Here is a 14,871-nt window from a genome sequence, read left to right as displayed (position 1 = left end):
GGGGGGCAGTGGAATGGGAGCCAAGGCCTTTCCCCTTAGGCAGCGCCGTTGGGCAGGGAAGCCGTCTGGTGGAACTGGTCTAACTGGAACAGGAGATGATTTATTCTTTCCAGGAATCCAGCCCCAGATGGCAGATGGAAGCCGGTGTCCGAGATGCCAGCTGGGCACCAGGTGGGAAAGCACCTGGTAGACAGACTGGAAGGCTGTTAGTCTGCCTCTATCACTTCCATTTCCTCCTGACCCGACCCACCCGGGAGCCTGCTATCCAGCTTCTACTTTCCATTTCACTCAGTGAACTAACTGCTTAGGGAGCTGGGAGCCAGGACTCCGGGGTTCTCTCCCCAGCTCTGGGAGGGGAGTGGGGTCTAGTGGTTAGAGCAGGGAACTCGGAGCCAGGACTCCTGGGTTCTATCCCTGGCTCTGGAGGGTCTAGTAGGTTTGAGCAGGGCATCTGGACGCCTAGGTTCTTTCTGTGCCTCTGTCCCTGCCTCAGTTTCCCCTGCTGTATTAATAAATTAGCCTGCCTCAAAGCAATCCCCTTCCAGTGCTGGGCTAGAACTCAGGAGTCCTGGCTCCCAGCTCTTCTGGAGTCACCTCCCTGGCCACGGGGTGGGGGGTCCATTATGAAGCGTGCAGGGTATTAGACTAGTGTCTGGGGCTATGGGTGAGTCTGCACTGCCACCTCCTGGCCATATGGCACAATGACAAACCCATCGCACCCCTGACCCTCTGTTGGACTGGTCACCTTAAGGTCAAGGCAGAAACGCCTCTGGTTATAGAAGCTACTCAGGGCGGGAAATGGGACACAGGGCCTTTCCCCTCTAGGGGACGCTGGCTCTGATCCCACCCCAGGAAAGGGAACTGGCTGGCTCTAGAGGGCTCCGGCACTGATCCAGCTCCAGGTAGGTTCAGTACCAGCTTGTGACCCAACGAAGGAACATGGTTACCCATCCCTGGATGGCATATCAGCAACAGACACCGTAGAAACCAGGTACTCAAAACCACCGAGGATCCATCGATGGGCCGGCCCCAGTCCCGGTCTGTGGACTATAGGCTCAGGTATAGATGCTGTGGCCATGGAGGTGCTGTGAGATGATTCTTTGTTAGGTTTTTATTATTATTTATTATTATTATTATTAATAAACATTTCTGCAGCCCCGTGGCTATGCACGGTGCACGTACAGAGGTCTAAAAAAAAAAGGTTCCTGCCCCAGTAAGCTTACAATCTAAGTTAGACAAACCTAGGGCACGCTGAGTTGATGGGGACGGGAACCGTCAATAAATATAAAGGTCAGTTGTGTTATAGTGTCACAAGATCTGAGAACTTCCAGGATACATGGCCAGCTGCCGTCAACCAGCCTTGCACTGTTGACTCCGAGACAGCGATGGCCGAATGACACCTCTTGGAGATCTGGCCCATTGACCCCACTGGAGTCATGGCCGATTGGGGCCCTGGTGTCACTGACCCCAATGGAGCTACAGCTGAGTGACCCCAGCTGGGGATTTGGCCCCATTGATTCTCTAAGTAGAAAATATTTGTTTTTATCCATTTCCCCGTTGCCGTGTGGAGTCTGTGGCGTCTCAGTGCTCCAGGGACAGGATTTGCCCAGGCACCCGGCAGCCCCGTCTCCCTGATGAAATATCTGTTCCTATTCCGTCCTGGCGGCTGGTTCTGAAATGGGCGAATGCTGCGGACGCTACCCCCAGTGAGGGGGTGTCAGTCTATCCCATGCCCCGAGGCTGTCAATCCACCTCCCTCCCCTCTGAACCAAGCAGAGGCCCAGAGACAGGGAGAGCTGAAGGAATGGGGGGCCTCGTGTGTTGGGCACTAGGAAGTGGGCTGTGGTGACGGTGGGGTTCCTGGTGAGCTGGGATTAGGGGGGTTCCTGGGTATGAACCCCCTGGGCACCATCATTAAATGCTATAAAGGTTTGGGGAGTACCAAAATCTGTTCCCCGTCACCCAAATTTAATCCCCCTGAGCCTCAAACACCCCCCACCAAACAATATTTCACACCTAATAAACAGACCATCAATCCACTCGCTCCCTAGTGACCAGTAGCCCCTAGTAACAGAACTGCCAATCAACTGCTTAGCAACAATCACCCTAGTAATCAAACCACCAATTCCCTCCCTCTCTCAAGAGTGACCCATCATCCTTACTAACCGAATTAGCAATTCTCGCTCTAGCAACTAACCACCATGGGAACCAATCCACCAGTCGCTGTTAGTGGTCAGTCAGCATGATAACTGCACCACCGACCCCCACCCTAGTGACTAATCACTGCAGTAACCAACATACCAATCCCCTCCCTATAATCGTTATGGTACCAACCCACCAATCCCCTCCCTAGCGATCAGCCACCATGGTGACCAACCCACAAAGCTGCTCCCTAGTTACCAACCACGCCATGGCAACCACCCCACCAATCCCCTCCCTAGCGATCAACCACCGAGGTCACCAACCCACCAATCTGCTATTTACCAACCACCCCACCAATCCCCTCCTTAGTGACCAACCACTGCAGTAACAAACCCACCAATCTCCTCCCTATAATCGCTATGGTACCAACCCACCAATGCCCTCCCTAGCAAACAACCACCGTGGTGACCAACCCACCAAGCAGCTCCCTAGTTACCAACCACTTCATGGCAACCAACCCACCAATCTCCGTAGTGACCAGTCCCCAGGGTAACCAACTCACCGATCCCCTCCGTAGTCACCATGGTAACCAACCCCACCACAGCGACCGACTGCTCCCTAAGCCCCCCACCTCTCCCCACCCACCCCGCACCCTTCACTCCACCCCCCACTGCCACCCCACTATCCGGAGGTGGCGGGCGTTGGGCCGGGGGGCTGGCGTGGGCACGGGCAGGGCGGGCTGGCCCTCCGCCGGCGTCCCGTCGCCAGCGTGGACGCGCTGGTGGCGGATGAGGGTGGAGCTGCGTCCAAAGCTTTTGCCGCAGAGGGGGCAGCGGTAGGGGCGGGCGCCGGTGTGGGCCCGCTGGTGGACAGCCAGGTAGGAGCTGTCTCCATAGCTCTTGCCGCAGACGTTGCACTTGAAGGGCTTCTCACCGGAGTGGATGATCTGGTGGCGGATGAGGTGGGAGCTCTCGCTGAAGCTCTTCTGGCACTGGGTGCAGCGGTAGAGCTTCTCGCCCGTGTGGGTGCGCTGGTGGCGGCCCAGGTCCGAGCGCTGTGAGAAGCTCTTCCCGCACACCCCACAGGCGAAGGGGCGCTCGCCCGTGTGCACCCGCTGGTGCCGGATGAGGTGGGAGCTGAGCGTGAAGCGTTTCCCGCAGTCGGGGCAATCGAAGAAGCGTGGTTCGGCCCGGGGAGCGGTGCTGACCCGCCGCCGCCGGGGGTACGGGCCCCAGCGGCCCCCTCGCTGCGGGGGCCGACACAAGCTCTCGCAGGCTTCGGCCCAGTTGGGGGCATCTGGACCCGGAGGCTCTTCCTCCTGCTGGGGAGGCTCTGCCACGTCCTCTTCCTCGTTGTCGCTCGCCGTCCCGTCACCTGCTGGGAGAGAGACAGCAGAGTGCAGGCAGAGCTCACTCCCACGCCGGAGAGGGGCTTCCCACCAACACACGGCACAGGGAGAGAGCTGAGACTGAGGAGCAACACTCCCTGCAATGATCTGTCTCTCCCCAGAAACATGCAACCACCCATCCCTCCATCCCCGTAAACACCCACCCACCCATCCTTCCATCTCCCTAAACAGCCACCCACCCGTCCATTCATCCATCCCCACAAACACCCACCCATCCATCCCTCCATCCCCAAAAACATCCACCCACCCATCCATCCCCATAAACATCCATCCACCCACCCACCCATCCATCCCCATAAACATCATCCACCCACCCACCCATCCATCCCCATAAACACCCACCACTCCTCATTTCATCCATCCCCAAGAACACCCATTCATCCCTCTATCCCCATACACACCCCTTATCATCCCTTCCTCACTCCCTGTCCTCGTCCCAGTTATCCCTCCATCCCCACACACACCCCTCTATCCATCCATCCCTCCATCCCTGTCCTCATCCATCCATCCTCCCCCCGTCCATCCCTGTACATATCCCATCTATTGCTCCCTCCCTCCATCCCCACACACACCCCTCTATCCATCCATCCCTCCAACCCTCCCCTCAATCCAGCTATCCCTTGATCCCTATACACACCCCTCTATCCATCCTTCTTCCCACCCATCCATCCCTGTACATATCCCACTATCGCTCCCTCCCTCCCTCCATCCCCACACACATCCCTCTATCCATCTATCCTTCCATCCCTGTCCTCATCCATCTATCCTCCAACCCATTCATCCCTGCACGTATCCCATCTATCGCTCCCTCCCTCCCCACACACCCCTCTATCCATCCATCCCTCCATCCCTGTCCTCATCCATCCATCCTCCAACCCATCCATCCCTGCATATAGCCCATCTATCGCTCCCTCCCTTCATCCCCACACGCACCCCTCTATCCATCCATCCCTCCAACCCTCCCCTCATCCCAGCTATCCCTCCATCCCCACACACCCCTCTATCCATCCATCCCTCCATCCCTGTCCTCATCCATCCATCTTCCCCCCGTCCATCCCTGTACATATCCAATCTATCGCTCCCTCCCTCCATCCCCACACACACCCCTCTATCCATCCATCCCTCCAACCCTCCCCTCAACCCAGCTATCCCTTGATCCCTATACACACCCCTCTATCCATCCTTCTTCCCACCCATCCATCTCTGTACATATCCCATTATTGCTCGCTCGCTCCCTCCCTCCATCCCCACACACATCCCTCTATCCATCTATCCCTCCATCCCTGTCCTCATCCATCCATCCTCCAACCCATTCATCCCTGCACGTATCCCATCTATCACTCCCTCCCTCCATCCCCACACACATCCCTCTATGCATCCATCCCTGTCCTCATCCATCCATCCCTGCACGTATCCCATCTATCGCTCCCTCCCTCCCCACACACACCCCACTATCCATCTATCCCTCCATCCCTGTCCTCATCTCAGTTATCCTTCCATCCCCCCACACACCCCTCCTCCCTCCCTCCCCATCCATCCATCCCTGTATATATCCCATCTATCGCTCCCTCCCTCCCTACACATCCCTCTATCCATGCATCCATCCATCCCTGTCCACATCCCTCCATCCCCATACACACCCCTCCTCCATCCATTTGCATACACACCCCTCTAGCCATCCCTCCCTCCCTCCCTCCCTGTCCTCATCCCAGCTACCCCTCCCTTCCTACACACCCCCCTCTAGCCATCCATCCCTCCCTGTCCACATCCTTCCATCACCACCCACACCCCTCCTCCATCCATCCATCCCTATATACTCATCCAGGCATCCATCCACATGCATATCCATCCATCGTTCTCCATACAAAACCATCCCCAGACACATCCCTCCTTCATCCTTCCATCCCCACATCTCCATCCATCCTATCCTCCATACACACCCATCTATCTAAATTACCCATCACCCTGGGGTCTGAGTCTCTTGTCCCAAAGAGAGAAGGGGTCGGTTCTGCCCCAATGGCCCACGGAGCCCTCAGAGAAAGGCTGGGGGAAGTGAGGGGTCCTGCTAGGGGTCAAGCAGGGTGGGTGGAAGCCAGAAGTGACGCCTGCCATGATGACAGGACATCCGCTGGAGAAGATGAGAAAGAACCGAGGGGGCTCTCAGCAGCTTTGCTGGGATCCCAGCTTTTCCCTTCACTCCTAGATGGTCCCCAAGCTGGTGTCGCTTATTCCTTACCTGGGATCTCCTGTTCCTCGGAGCCCTGGAGATTCGGGACGCACGGCTCTTCCTCGCGTTCCATCCAGGAGATCACAGCCGGTTTGGGGACAGGAAATCCTGTCAGCAGAGGGAAAGCAGGTTGTTATCTATCCATCAAGGCCCACTAAGAACATTCATGGAGATCCTTTAGGACAATGGAAGAAGCAGTGGCATGTCCATACACTAACGTCCATAGTAGGACACACAAGGGGATGTCGACATGCAGTCAAAATATTTAATCTTAACTGTATTGTTATGATGGTAATATAATGTAATACAATACAATACACGCAAAATGCTTTCACTGTTACATAATAATCAAAACATTTGCTAGTATATTGGAATTATATTATATTCCTGGAAGAGTCACTGACCCCGAACAGGGAAGTGGCAGGAAACAAGGTTATAATATAATACAATATGGCTTGGCAGAATTAATTTTTTTTGTGATTTTGACAATGTCAATGTTTATTTTTAAACTTTTTAAAGATTTTTATCAATTAAAATTTTCACAACTGTGCAAAATTAGGGGTTTAAAGCATTTTTTGGTTTTGTTTTTTTCAATTTTCACAGTGATGGGAAATTTTGGGGTGGGGGAGGTCAGACAGTAGATGCTGCAACTCAGAAAGTTAAAGCTTTATGTTTGCAACCCACAAATTGTCAATGTCAAAATATCCAAAGTAAACATCCACTCATTCAAAAATCTAAACCAGGGACCTGGCACGCGGGCCGGGTCGGTTTATTTACCTGCTGCGTCGGCAGGTTGGGCTCATCATGGCTCCCACTGGCCGCGGTTCACCACTCCAGGCCAATGGGGGCGTCAGGAAGCAGCGGCCAGCACATCCCTTGGCCCACGCCACTTCCAGAACTCCTCATTCGCCTGGAGCGGCGAACTGTGGCCAGTGGGAGCCGCGATCGGCCGAACCTGCCGACGCGGCAGGTAAACAAACCGGCCCACCCCGTCAGGGTGCTTATCCTGGCAAGCTGTGCGCCAAAGGTTGCCGATCCCTAGTCTAAACCATTGGATTTTGCCCATAAAGTTTTACTTTGCCTATCTGTAAATTTTGATTATTATCAATGGAAATATTTTTTCGTTGGCTTGTGTGTGTAGGGGGAAATCAACATCTAACAACATTTAATAATAGAAACTGAATCCTTCCAAGCCCAATTTTTATATTATTAATTATAATTAATTAATTACATTACATTACATTACACAAGCCAAAACAATAAAGGGAAAATAATTTGTTGTTTACTTTTGTTATACATTAATTGTAACAGAGCTGAACAGAATATGAATGCATACATATTTTGGCACCCCACTAGGGTGATCAGATGTCCCAATATTTGGGGCTTTTTCTTAGATAGATACCTATTACCCCCCACCCCCGTCCTGATTTTTCACATCCGTTATCTGGTCACTGTACACCCCACTCCAATTTTGTCATAGAAAAACAGTAAGAAACGAGGGGAAAGGAAACTTACAAAAAATCCATTTTCTTTTTTCCTGTTTCATTATAAAAAGTTTATTTTAAATGAAACCCAAAATACTGGTTTTGAAAATGTTTATTTTTGAGGATTTTTTTATTTGTTTATCCCTATTTTTTAATTTTTCTACAGTAAAGGGGGGGAGGAAAGAAAAATGGAAACTGAAAAATCAACCCCATTTAGTTTTGTTTAAAAAAAAAACAACCTAAAGTTTTCCATGATGATTCTTTGGTATTTTCCCATTTTTCCTCTCCCATTTTACTACAGAAAAAATGGGGAGGAAGTGGAGGATGAGGGAGGAAACTAGAAAAACCCATGTCATTTTCTAATTTAATCACAAAAAAAACCCCATGGAATTTTTAATAAATAAATCAATTTTGAAAATGTTCGTTTTTTAAAAATTTGCAGTATTTTCCCTTTCATTTGTTTTGCCACAGTAAAGGAGGAGGAATTGGAGAAAAGAAACTTGAAAAACAGCGCAATTGTTTCATTTTCAACTTTTTGTTTTTTTGTTTTTTAAAAAGTGCTTTTTTTAAAACACAAACATTTTCCGTGAACATTTTTGGGTTTAAAATGTTCATTTGCTAAACTTTTCCTTTTTTTCCCACCTTTTTCAATTTTCCACAGGAAGAAAGGGCTGGACAGGAAGCTTGAAAAACTGACGCCATTTAAATGTTTTCAGTTTTGTTTTAAATAAAAAAGATGTTTTAAATTTCCATTAAAATTCCCAACGGTAAAATGAGATGATATCTTTCATTGGACCCACTTCTATTGTTGAGAGAGAGAGAGAGATAGAGTCTTCTTTGACCCAGCTACAATACCGCATACAATTTTTAAACGTTCACTTTTCATACTTCGGGGGGTTTCCCTCTTCCCTTCCCATTTTGCTGCAGAAAAAGAGGAATAAATGGAAAAAAGAAAAGTTGGGGGGAGGATCATTAGCCACTTTTTTGAAAATAGAAATTTTTTTTAAAAATCTATTTTTTTTCCATGAACGTTTTCTATATTGAAAATTGTTCATTTTTTAAAATATTTTTTTTCACATTTTCATTTCCCACTTAAAAAAAGCACCAGCATTAAAAGAAAACCGGTGACATTTTTCTCGGTTGAAAACTGTTCATTTATGACATTTTTCCCCCTTTTTCTTCCGTCACCAGCAACAGAGAAATGGGGAGAAATGGAAAACTGAAAAAAATCACCTCCATTGTTCATTATCCACTTCTGTCAAAAAAAAAAAAAAGAACAATTTTTTTTAAAAAACACAACAAATATTTCATGAAATTTTTTTTTAAAGGCCATTTCCCAATAAATCTGTCACTCCAGAAATTTCTGCCAGCTCCAGCCGCAAAGGTGTTATCGTGCAGAGAGGAAGGGTGGCCCAGTGGTTATAGGGGGCGAGCCAGAAAACCTGGGCTCAATTCTCTGCTCTGCCCCACATTTCCTAGATAACCATGGGCAAGTCATTTAGCCGTTCAGTGCCTCAGTTTCCCCATCTGTACAAAGGGGCTAAAAGCCCTGCCTCACAGGGTGCTGTGAGATTAAACGCGCTAGAGAGCGTGAGGTGCCCAGAGGCTATGGTACTGGAGCCAGATAGCTCTTGACTTCATTCAACAGTTATCTGGCCCGTAGCTAGCAGGCGTTGGTGTCTCCGTGCACGGCGTTTGCACGTGTCCGCGGGGAGACGCATCAGTGCCACACTCAGTCACATCAGCAGCAATGCCTTCTGGGGAGAGGCAGCCCAGAGTTTCTGGTGCCGCTCTGAAAGGGATCGGGGTGATCAAAGGCGGCCCAGTGGGGCATTGTGGGAGGAGTGGAGCGGGACCCCAAGAGAATTGTGGGAGGAGCGGGTGGGCAGGGAATTGTGAGAAGGGGGAAACCCAGATGTATTGTGGGAAGGGATGCGCAGGGCCATTGTGCGAAGGGGGAGCCAAGGGGCCCTGTGGGAAGAGCAGGATGGGAGTCCAGGGGCATTGTGAGAAGAGCAGCGTGGGACCTCAGAGGCACTGTGGGAAGGGGAGAGCCCAGAGACTTTGTGGGGGGAGCAGTGAGGAAGCTCAGGGGCATTGTGGGAAAAGGAAAAGCCCAGGGGCATTGTGGGAAGGAGGGAGCAAGGGGGGAGCCCAGGGGCATTGTAGGGGGGAGCAGGGTGGGAGCCCTAGGGCACTGTGGGAAGGGGAGAGCCCAGAGGCTTTGTGGGGGGAGCAGAGGGGAAGCTCAGGGGCATTGTGGGAAGGGAACAGCCCAGGGGCATTCTGGGAAGGAGGGAGCAAGGGGGGAGCCCAGGGGCATTGTGGGAAGGGGAGAGCCCAGAGGCTTTGTGGGGGGAGCAGAGGGGAAGCTCAGGGGCATTGTGGGAAGGGAAAAGCCCAGGGGCATTGTGGGAAGGAGGGAGCAAGGGGGGAGCCCAGGGGCATTGTGGGGGGAGCAGGGTGGGAGCCCTAGGGCACTGTGGGAAGGGGAGAGCCCAGAGACTTTGTGGGGGGAGCAGTGAGGAAGCTCAGGGGCATTGTGGGAAGGGAACAGCCCAGGGGCATTCTGGGAAGGAGGGAGCAAGGGGGGAGCCCAGGGGCATTGTGGGAAGGGGAGAGCCCAGAGGCTTTGTGGGGGGAGCAGAGGGGAAGCTCAGGGGCATTGTGGGAAGGGAAAAGCCCAGGGGCATTGTGGGAAGGAGGGAGCAAGGGGGGAGCCCAGGGGCATTGTGGGGGGAGCAGGGTGGGAGCCCTAGGGCACTGTGGGAAGGGGAGAGCCCAGAGACTTTGTGGGGGGAGCAGTGAGGAAGCTCAGGGGCATTGTGGGAAGGGAAAAGCCCAGGGGCATTGTGGGAAGGAGGGAGCAAGGGGGGAGCCCAGGGGCATTGTAGGGGGGAGCAGGGTGGGAGCCCTAGGGCACTGTGGGAAGGGGAGAGCCCAGAGGCTTTGTGGGGGGAGCAGAGGGGAAGCTCAGGAGCATTGTGGGAAAAGGAAAAGCCCAGGGACATTGTGGGAAGGAGGGAGCAATGGGGGAGCCCAAGGGCATTGTGGGGGGGAGCCCTAGGGCACTGTGGGAAGGGGAGAGCCCAGAGGCTTTGTGGGGGGAGCAGAGGGGAAGCTCAGGGGCATTGTGGGAAGGAGGGAGCAAGGGGGGAGCCCAGGGGCATTGTGGGGGGGAGCAGGGGGGGAGCCCTAGGGCACTGTGGGAAGGGGAGAGCCCAGAGGCTTTATGGGAGGAGCAGAGGGGAAGCTCAGGGGCATTGTGGGAAAAGGAAAAGCCCAGGGGCATTGTGGCAAGGGGGGAGCCCAAGGGCACTGTGGGGGAAGCAGGGCGGGAGGAGATGGCCCAGAAGCTGCATCACGTCATGGGAAGGGGCCATGGGGTCACAGTCTCTCTGCCTGGCCCTGGGGTGCCGCTGCCGCCCCTCACCCAGTGAAATGGCGTCCCCATAGTTCTCCTGCATGACGTCCCGGTACAGCTCCCTCTGCCTCTCATCCAGCAGAGCCCACTCCTCCATCGCAGCCCCCGGGCACCTGCAAGGAGAGACGCACCCCAGGTCAGGGCCCCTGGCTAGGCAGCACCAAAGATCCAGGGGGCTGAGAGCCAGAGCGGGAGGGGAGGGGCTCCCTGCAAACGGGCAGTACATACTGGGGAGATATAACTGGATGAAAATAATTGAGGGGGCTGGGTAGAGGGAGAAAGAAAGAGCAGTAGATGGAGGGGGCAGGGGATTCATGGCCCAAAGGTCGGGCGGGCAGTGAGGACAATAATGGGGTGAATAGGGGCAGGAAGGCCCATCATGTCCAATACAACATCCAGTGATGGCTACACCGGTAACCTCCCAGCATTGGCCCTGATTGAGTTGGGGCGACCCTGCTGGGCTCAGCTACACAGATCCCTCTCCCCATGCACCCCAAGCTGGCTGGGGGGGGCCCTGCTGGGCTCAGCTGCACAGACCCCTCTCCTCATGCACCCCAAAGCTGGCTGGATGGGGGCCCTTCTGGGCTCAGCTGCAGACCCCCATCCCCATGCACCCCAGAGCTGGCTGGGTGGGGGGCCCTGCTGGGCTCAGGGGCACAGACCCCTCTCCCCATGCACCCCAGAGCTGGCTGGGGGGGCACTGCTGGGCTCAGGGGCACAGACCCTCTGTGGACCCCCAGAGTTTGCTGGGGGGCCCCTGCTGGGCTCAGCTACAGAGACCCCCTCCGTGCACCACCAGAGCTGGCTGAGGGGGGCGCTGCTGGGCTCAGTTACAGAGACCCCCCCGTGCACCCCTAGAGCTGGCTGGGTGAGTGTGTGCTGCTGAGCTCAGCTGCAGACACACCCCCCCCCGTGCACCCCCAGAGCTGGCTGGGGATGGCTGCTTAACTCAGCTGCATAGACTCTTCCGTGCACCCCCAGAGCTGGCTGGGGAGGGCTGCTGGGTTCAGCTGCAGAGCCCCCCGTGCGCCCCCAGAGCTGGCGGAGGGGGGCTGCTGGGCTCAGCTACAGACACCGCCCCCCGTACACTCCCAGAGCTGGCTGGGTGAGTGTGTGCTGCTGAGCTCAGCTGCAGAGACCCCCCCCATGCACCCCCAGAACTGGCTGGGGAGTGCTGCTGGGCTCAGCTGCAGACCCCCCCGTGCACCCTAGAGCTGGCTGGGTGTGTGTGTGCTGCTGAGCTCAGCTGAAGAGACACCCCGTGCACCCCCAGAACTGGCTGGGGAGGGCTGCTGGGCTCAGCTGCAGACCCCCCCGTGCACCCTAGAGCTGGCTGGGTGAGTGTGTGCTGCTGAGCTCAGCTACAGAGACCCCCCTGCACCCCCCAGAGCGGCCTGATCCCCTCTGAGCCCTTCCTACAGGCTGCAATTTCCTGCCTCTCTCCTGCTGTTTCGCTCCCTCCCCTCTGGCCACCGCCCCCCAGGTCCCGGCCGCCCCCAACTCACCCCGGCTCCCTTTGCAATCCCCTCCCCCCCCTTTGGAGGGGGATTTCGGTGCTGGGGACCGGCCCCCCCCGCCCCAGCCGCTGTGCACAGCCGGGCAGGCTGGGAACAGGAAGTTGCCTTTGTTACTAAATTCCCCCTGCACGGGGCTGTGCGGCTCCCAGCCCGGCAATTTTCTAGCCAGCTGGAGGACTCGGCGCCTCTATCCATTTAACTCTTGGCAGAGCTGGGGGCAGCCGATCCCGGAGCCCCCCTCCGCCGCCCCACGGGCTGCCCTGGCTGCCCGGCTAGTTCCTGTGGCTGGCCAAGGAGAAACGTAGGGATCTAGCCAAGCAGCCCGCCGGGCCTGCCTTTGTGCCAGGCCAGAGCCAGGTCCGGGCTGGGCCGGTCACAGCCCCGGCACCGCCAGGCTTAGCCGATCACAGCCCGGGCACCTCTGGACTCGCTGTGTCAGTTATGAATGTAAAAAAATTGCTTCTGCCCTGGCACCTTTTTCATTACAGATTAAGCCCTGTATCTACCCATCTCCATGTGCACTCCCATCTATCCCGATAGGCACCCCTTATCTATCTACCCATCCCTATATGCACCCTTATCTCATCTCTCCTTCCTTATATACACCCCTCTATTTATCCCCATCTGCATCCCGATCTAGCTATCCATCCCCACACACACTCTCTCTATTTCTATTTCTCCATCCTCATACACACCCCCATCTATCCTCATACACATCTCTTATCTTAACACACTGTTATGTCTGTCTATCCATCCAGCCTCATATACACAACCTTCTATCTACCCCCCCACACCTCTATCTGTCTCCATATGCCCTATCTAATCTATCCATCTCCATAAACCTCTCTCCTCTAATCTATCTATCCACATACAACCCCTCTATCTACCTATCCACATACACCCCATCTATCTAATCTAATCTTTCTATCTCCATACACTATACTGTATCTATCCATCCAGCCACATATGTAGCCCCCATCTACATGTCAGTCTATCTACCTGTCCCCATCCACAGCCTCTATCTATCTATCCACCCAACTTGGGAAAATAAAATCCCTCCAGGTCAATTGAAAATGTTCCCTTACTCTAGGGGTGACCAGAGGGCAAGTGTGAAAAATCAAGATGGGGGGGGGGGAAAGGAGTAATAGAAGCCTATATAAGAGAAAGCCCCCAAAATTGGGACTATCCCTATAAAATCGGAACATCTGGTCTCCCTACCTTGCTCTGCAGTCTAAATGTTGCATTTCAATGTTGACATTTTTATTAGATTGTTATAATTTGTAAATGTCATAAACAGAAAACATCCTTTGGAAAGGGGAAAATCAAGATATTTCGTATTGAAATGCTTCCCCTCCCCAAAAAAGGACATTTAATTGCAACAGACAATGGTGTTGCTACAAATTCAAAACTCACAAGTGGGGCCCCACAAAATCACAAGATTGGCTTAAAATCATAAGAATTTTTCAAAGTATAAATTGTGGGTGCTTTTCATTTGGCTACATTTAGGGTCACACTTGGGTCATGTTTTGAACCTTTTCCCCGCATCCATGAGAATTAAACATTTATTTTCCAAACGGAAGCCAATTTCACATGACTCCAGGAGCTGTGGGCTTTAAGGAAAAGATACATCAGTGGAGTGAGGATTGTATACTGATCTCAGTGACCCCATCTGAATTCGAAGTGATCCCACTGACGCCAGTGGAGTCAGGGCTGGATTCTGATCTCAGTGACCTTGGTGTGAATCCAGAGTGACCGCGCTATCACCAATGGACTGAGGGATGGATTCTTATCTTGGTGACACCCATGTGAATCCAGAGTGACTCTACTGGTGCAAGAGAATAAGGGCTGGATTCTGATCTCGGTGACACCAGTTTGAATCTGGAGTGACTGCACTGACGCCAATGGAGTGAAATCTGGATTCTGATCTCAGTGACTCCGGAGTGAATCCAGAGTCACACTCCACCCCTCTTAGAACTCTGCTGGCCCCTTCCACCCTCCATAACCAACAGTCATTCTGGGTTTGGGAGGTACCATTCTCATGGAGGGGGGATGGGAAATTATCCCGAGTCTCAAGGGATTTAACTCCCTTCCCAGATTAAAAAGGGGCCTGCAATGGGAGAGATTTTTATTTTTTAATTTCCTGACAGGAAAAAAAATAACAAATCCTGCTTCCCCAGAAATTTTAACCTTCCCCCTCCCAAGAATGCAATGGTTCCTTCCAAGGGGCAGAGAGGCTCCCAGATGACAGGATGAACCATTTAACTGATGGGGGGAGCAGGGATAAAATGCCAAAGGTTCAAAATTGACCCATTTAATTTTCATTTCTCCATCACTGAAAAATTAGAGTCTTTTAATATTTATGTTCTTTTTAGTAAAAGGGGGATTTTTAAAATCAAAGGTCCAGTACTGGGGATTTGCATCAGGACACCGCTATCTCCCCCACCTCTGTGAAAATGGAACATTCCAAAGTGTCACTTAGGGCAGTTGGCCAGTTCCCCTTCCCACTGACAATGGAATCTTCCAAAGTGTCAGTGGGCCAGATATCCTTCTCAGTGAGAATGGAACCTTCCAAAATGTCTGTCATGGCAGTTGGGCAGGCCCCTCCCTCAAGGTTTAGGCCACGCCCCTGACATGTGTTTGAAGGGGTCGGACCCCATCCACTCTGGGCT

At 53.1% G+C, this 14,871-nt stretch overlaps 1 protein-coding gene across 1 annotated transcript in view; it reads right to left on the bottom strand.

Moving 5' to 3' along the window:
• Positions 1 to 1,120: 1,120 nt before the first annotated feature.
• The window catches only part of LOC115651329 (zinc finger protein 629-like), a 30,967-nt gene continuing 17,216 nt past the window's right edge, over positions 1,121 to 14,871 (bottom strand). Inside the window, exons 10-13 of the mRNA XM_030562260.1 lie at positions 12,191 to 12,307; positions 10,695 to 10,798; positions 5,787 to 5,885; positions 1,121 to 3,519 (exon numbers count right to left, since the gene is read on the bottom strand). Coding sequence (XP_030418120.1) covers positions 2,798 to 3,519; positions 5,787 to 5,885; positions 10,695 to 10,798; positions 12,191 to 12,307 — 1,042 coding nt within the window. The 3' untranslated portion in view covers positions 1,121 to 2,797. The remainder of the gene's footprint in view (positions 3,520 to 5,786; positions 5,886 to 10,694; positions 10,799 to 12,190; positions 12,308 to 14,871) is intronic.

The sequence above is a fragment of the Gopherus evgoodei genome, chromosome 4, assembly GCF_007399415.2.
Source record: "Gopherus evgoodei ecotype Sinaloan lineage chromosome 4, rGopEvg1_v1.p, whole genome shotgun sequence".
Classification (NCBI taxonomy): Eukaryota; Metazoa; Chordata; order Testudines; family Testudinidae; genus Gopherus; species Gopherus evgoodei.
Note: the sequence above shows the minus strand (reverse complement) of the source record. Positions and strands in the feature narration are given on the sequence as shown.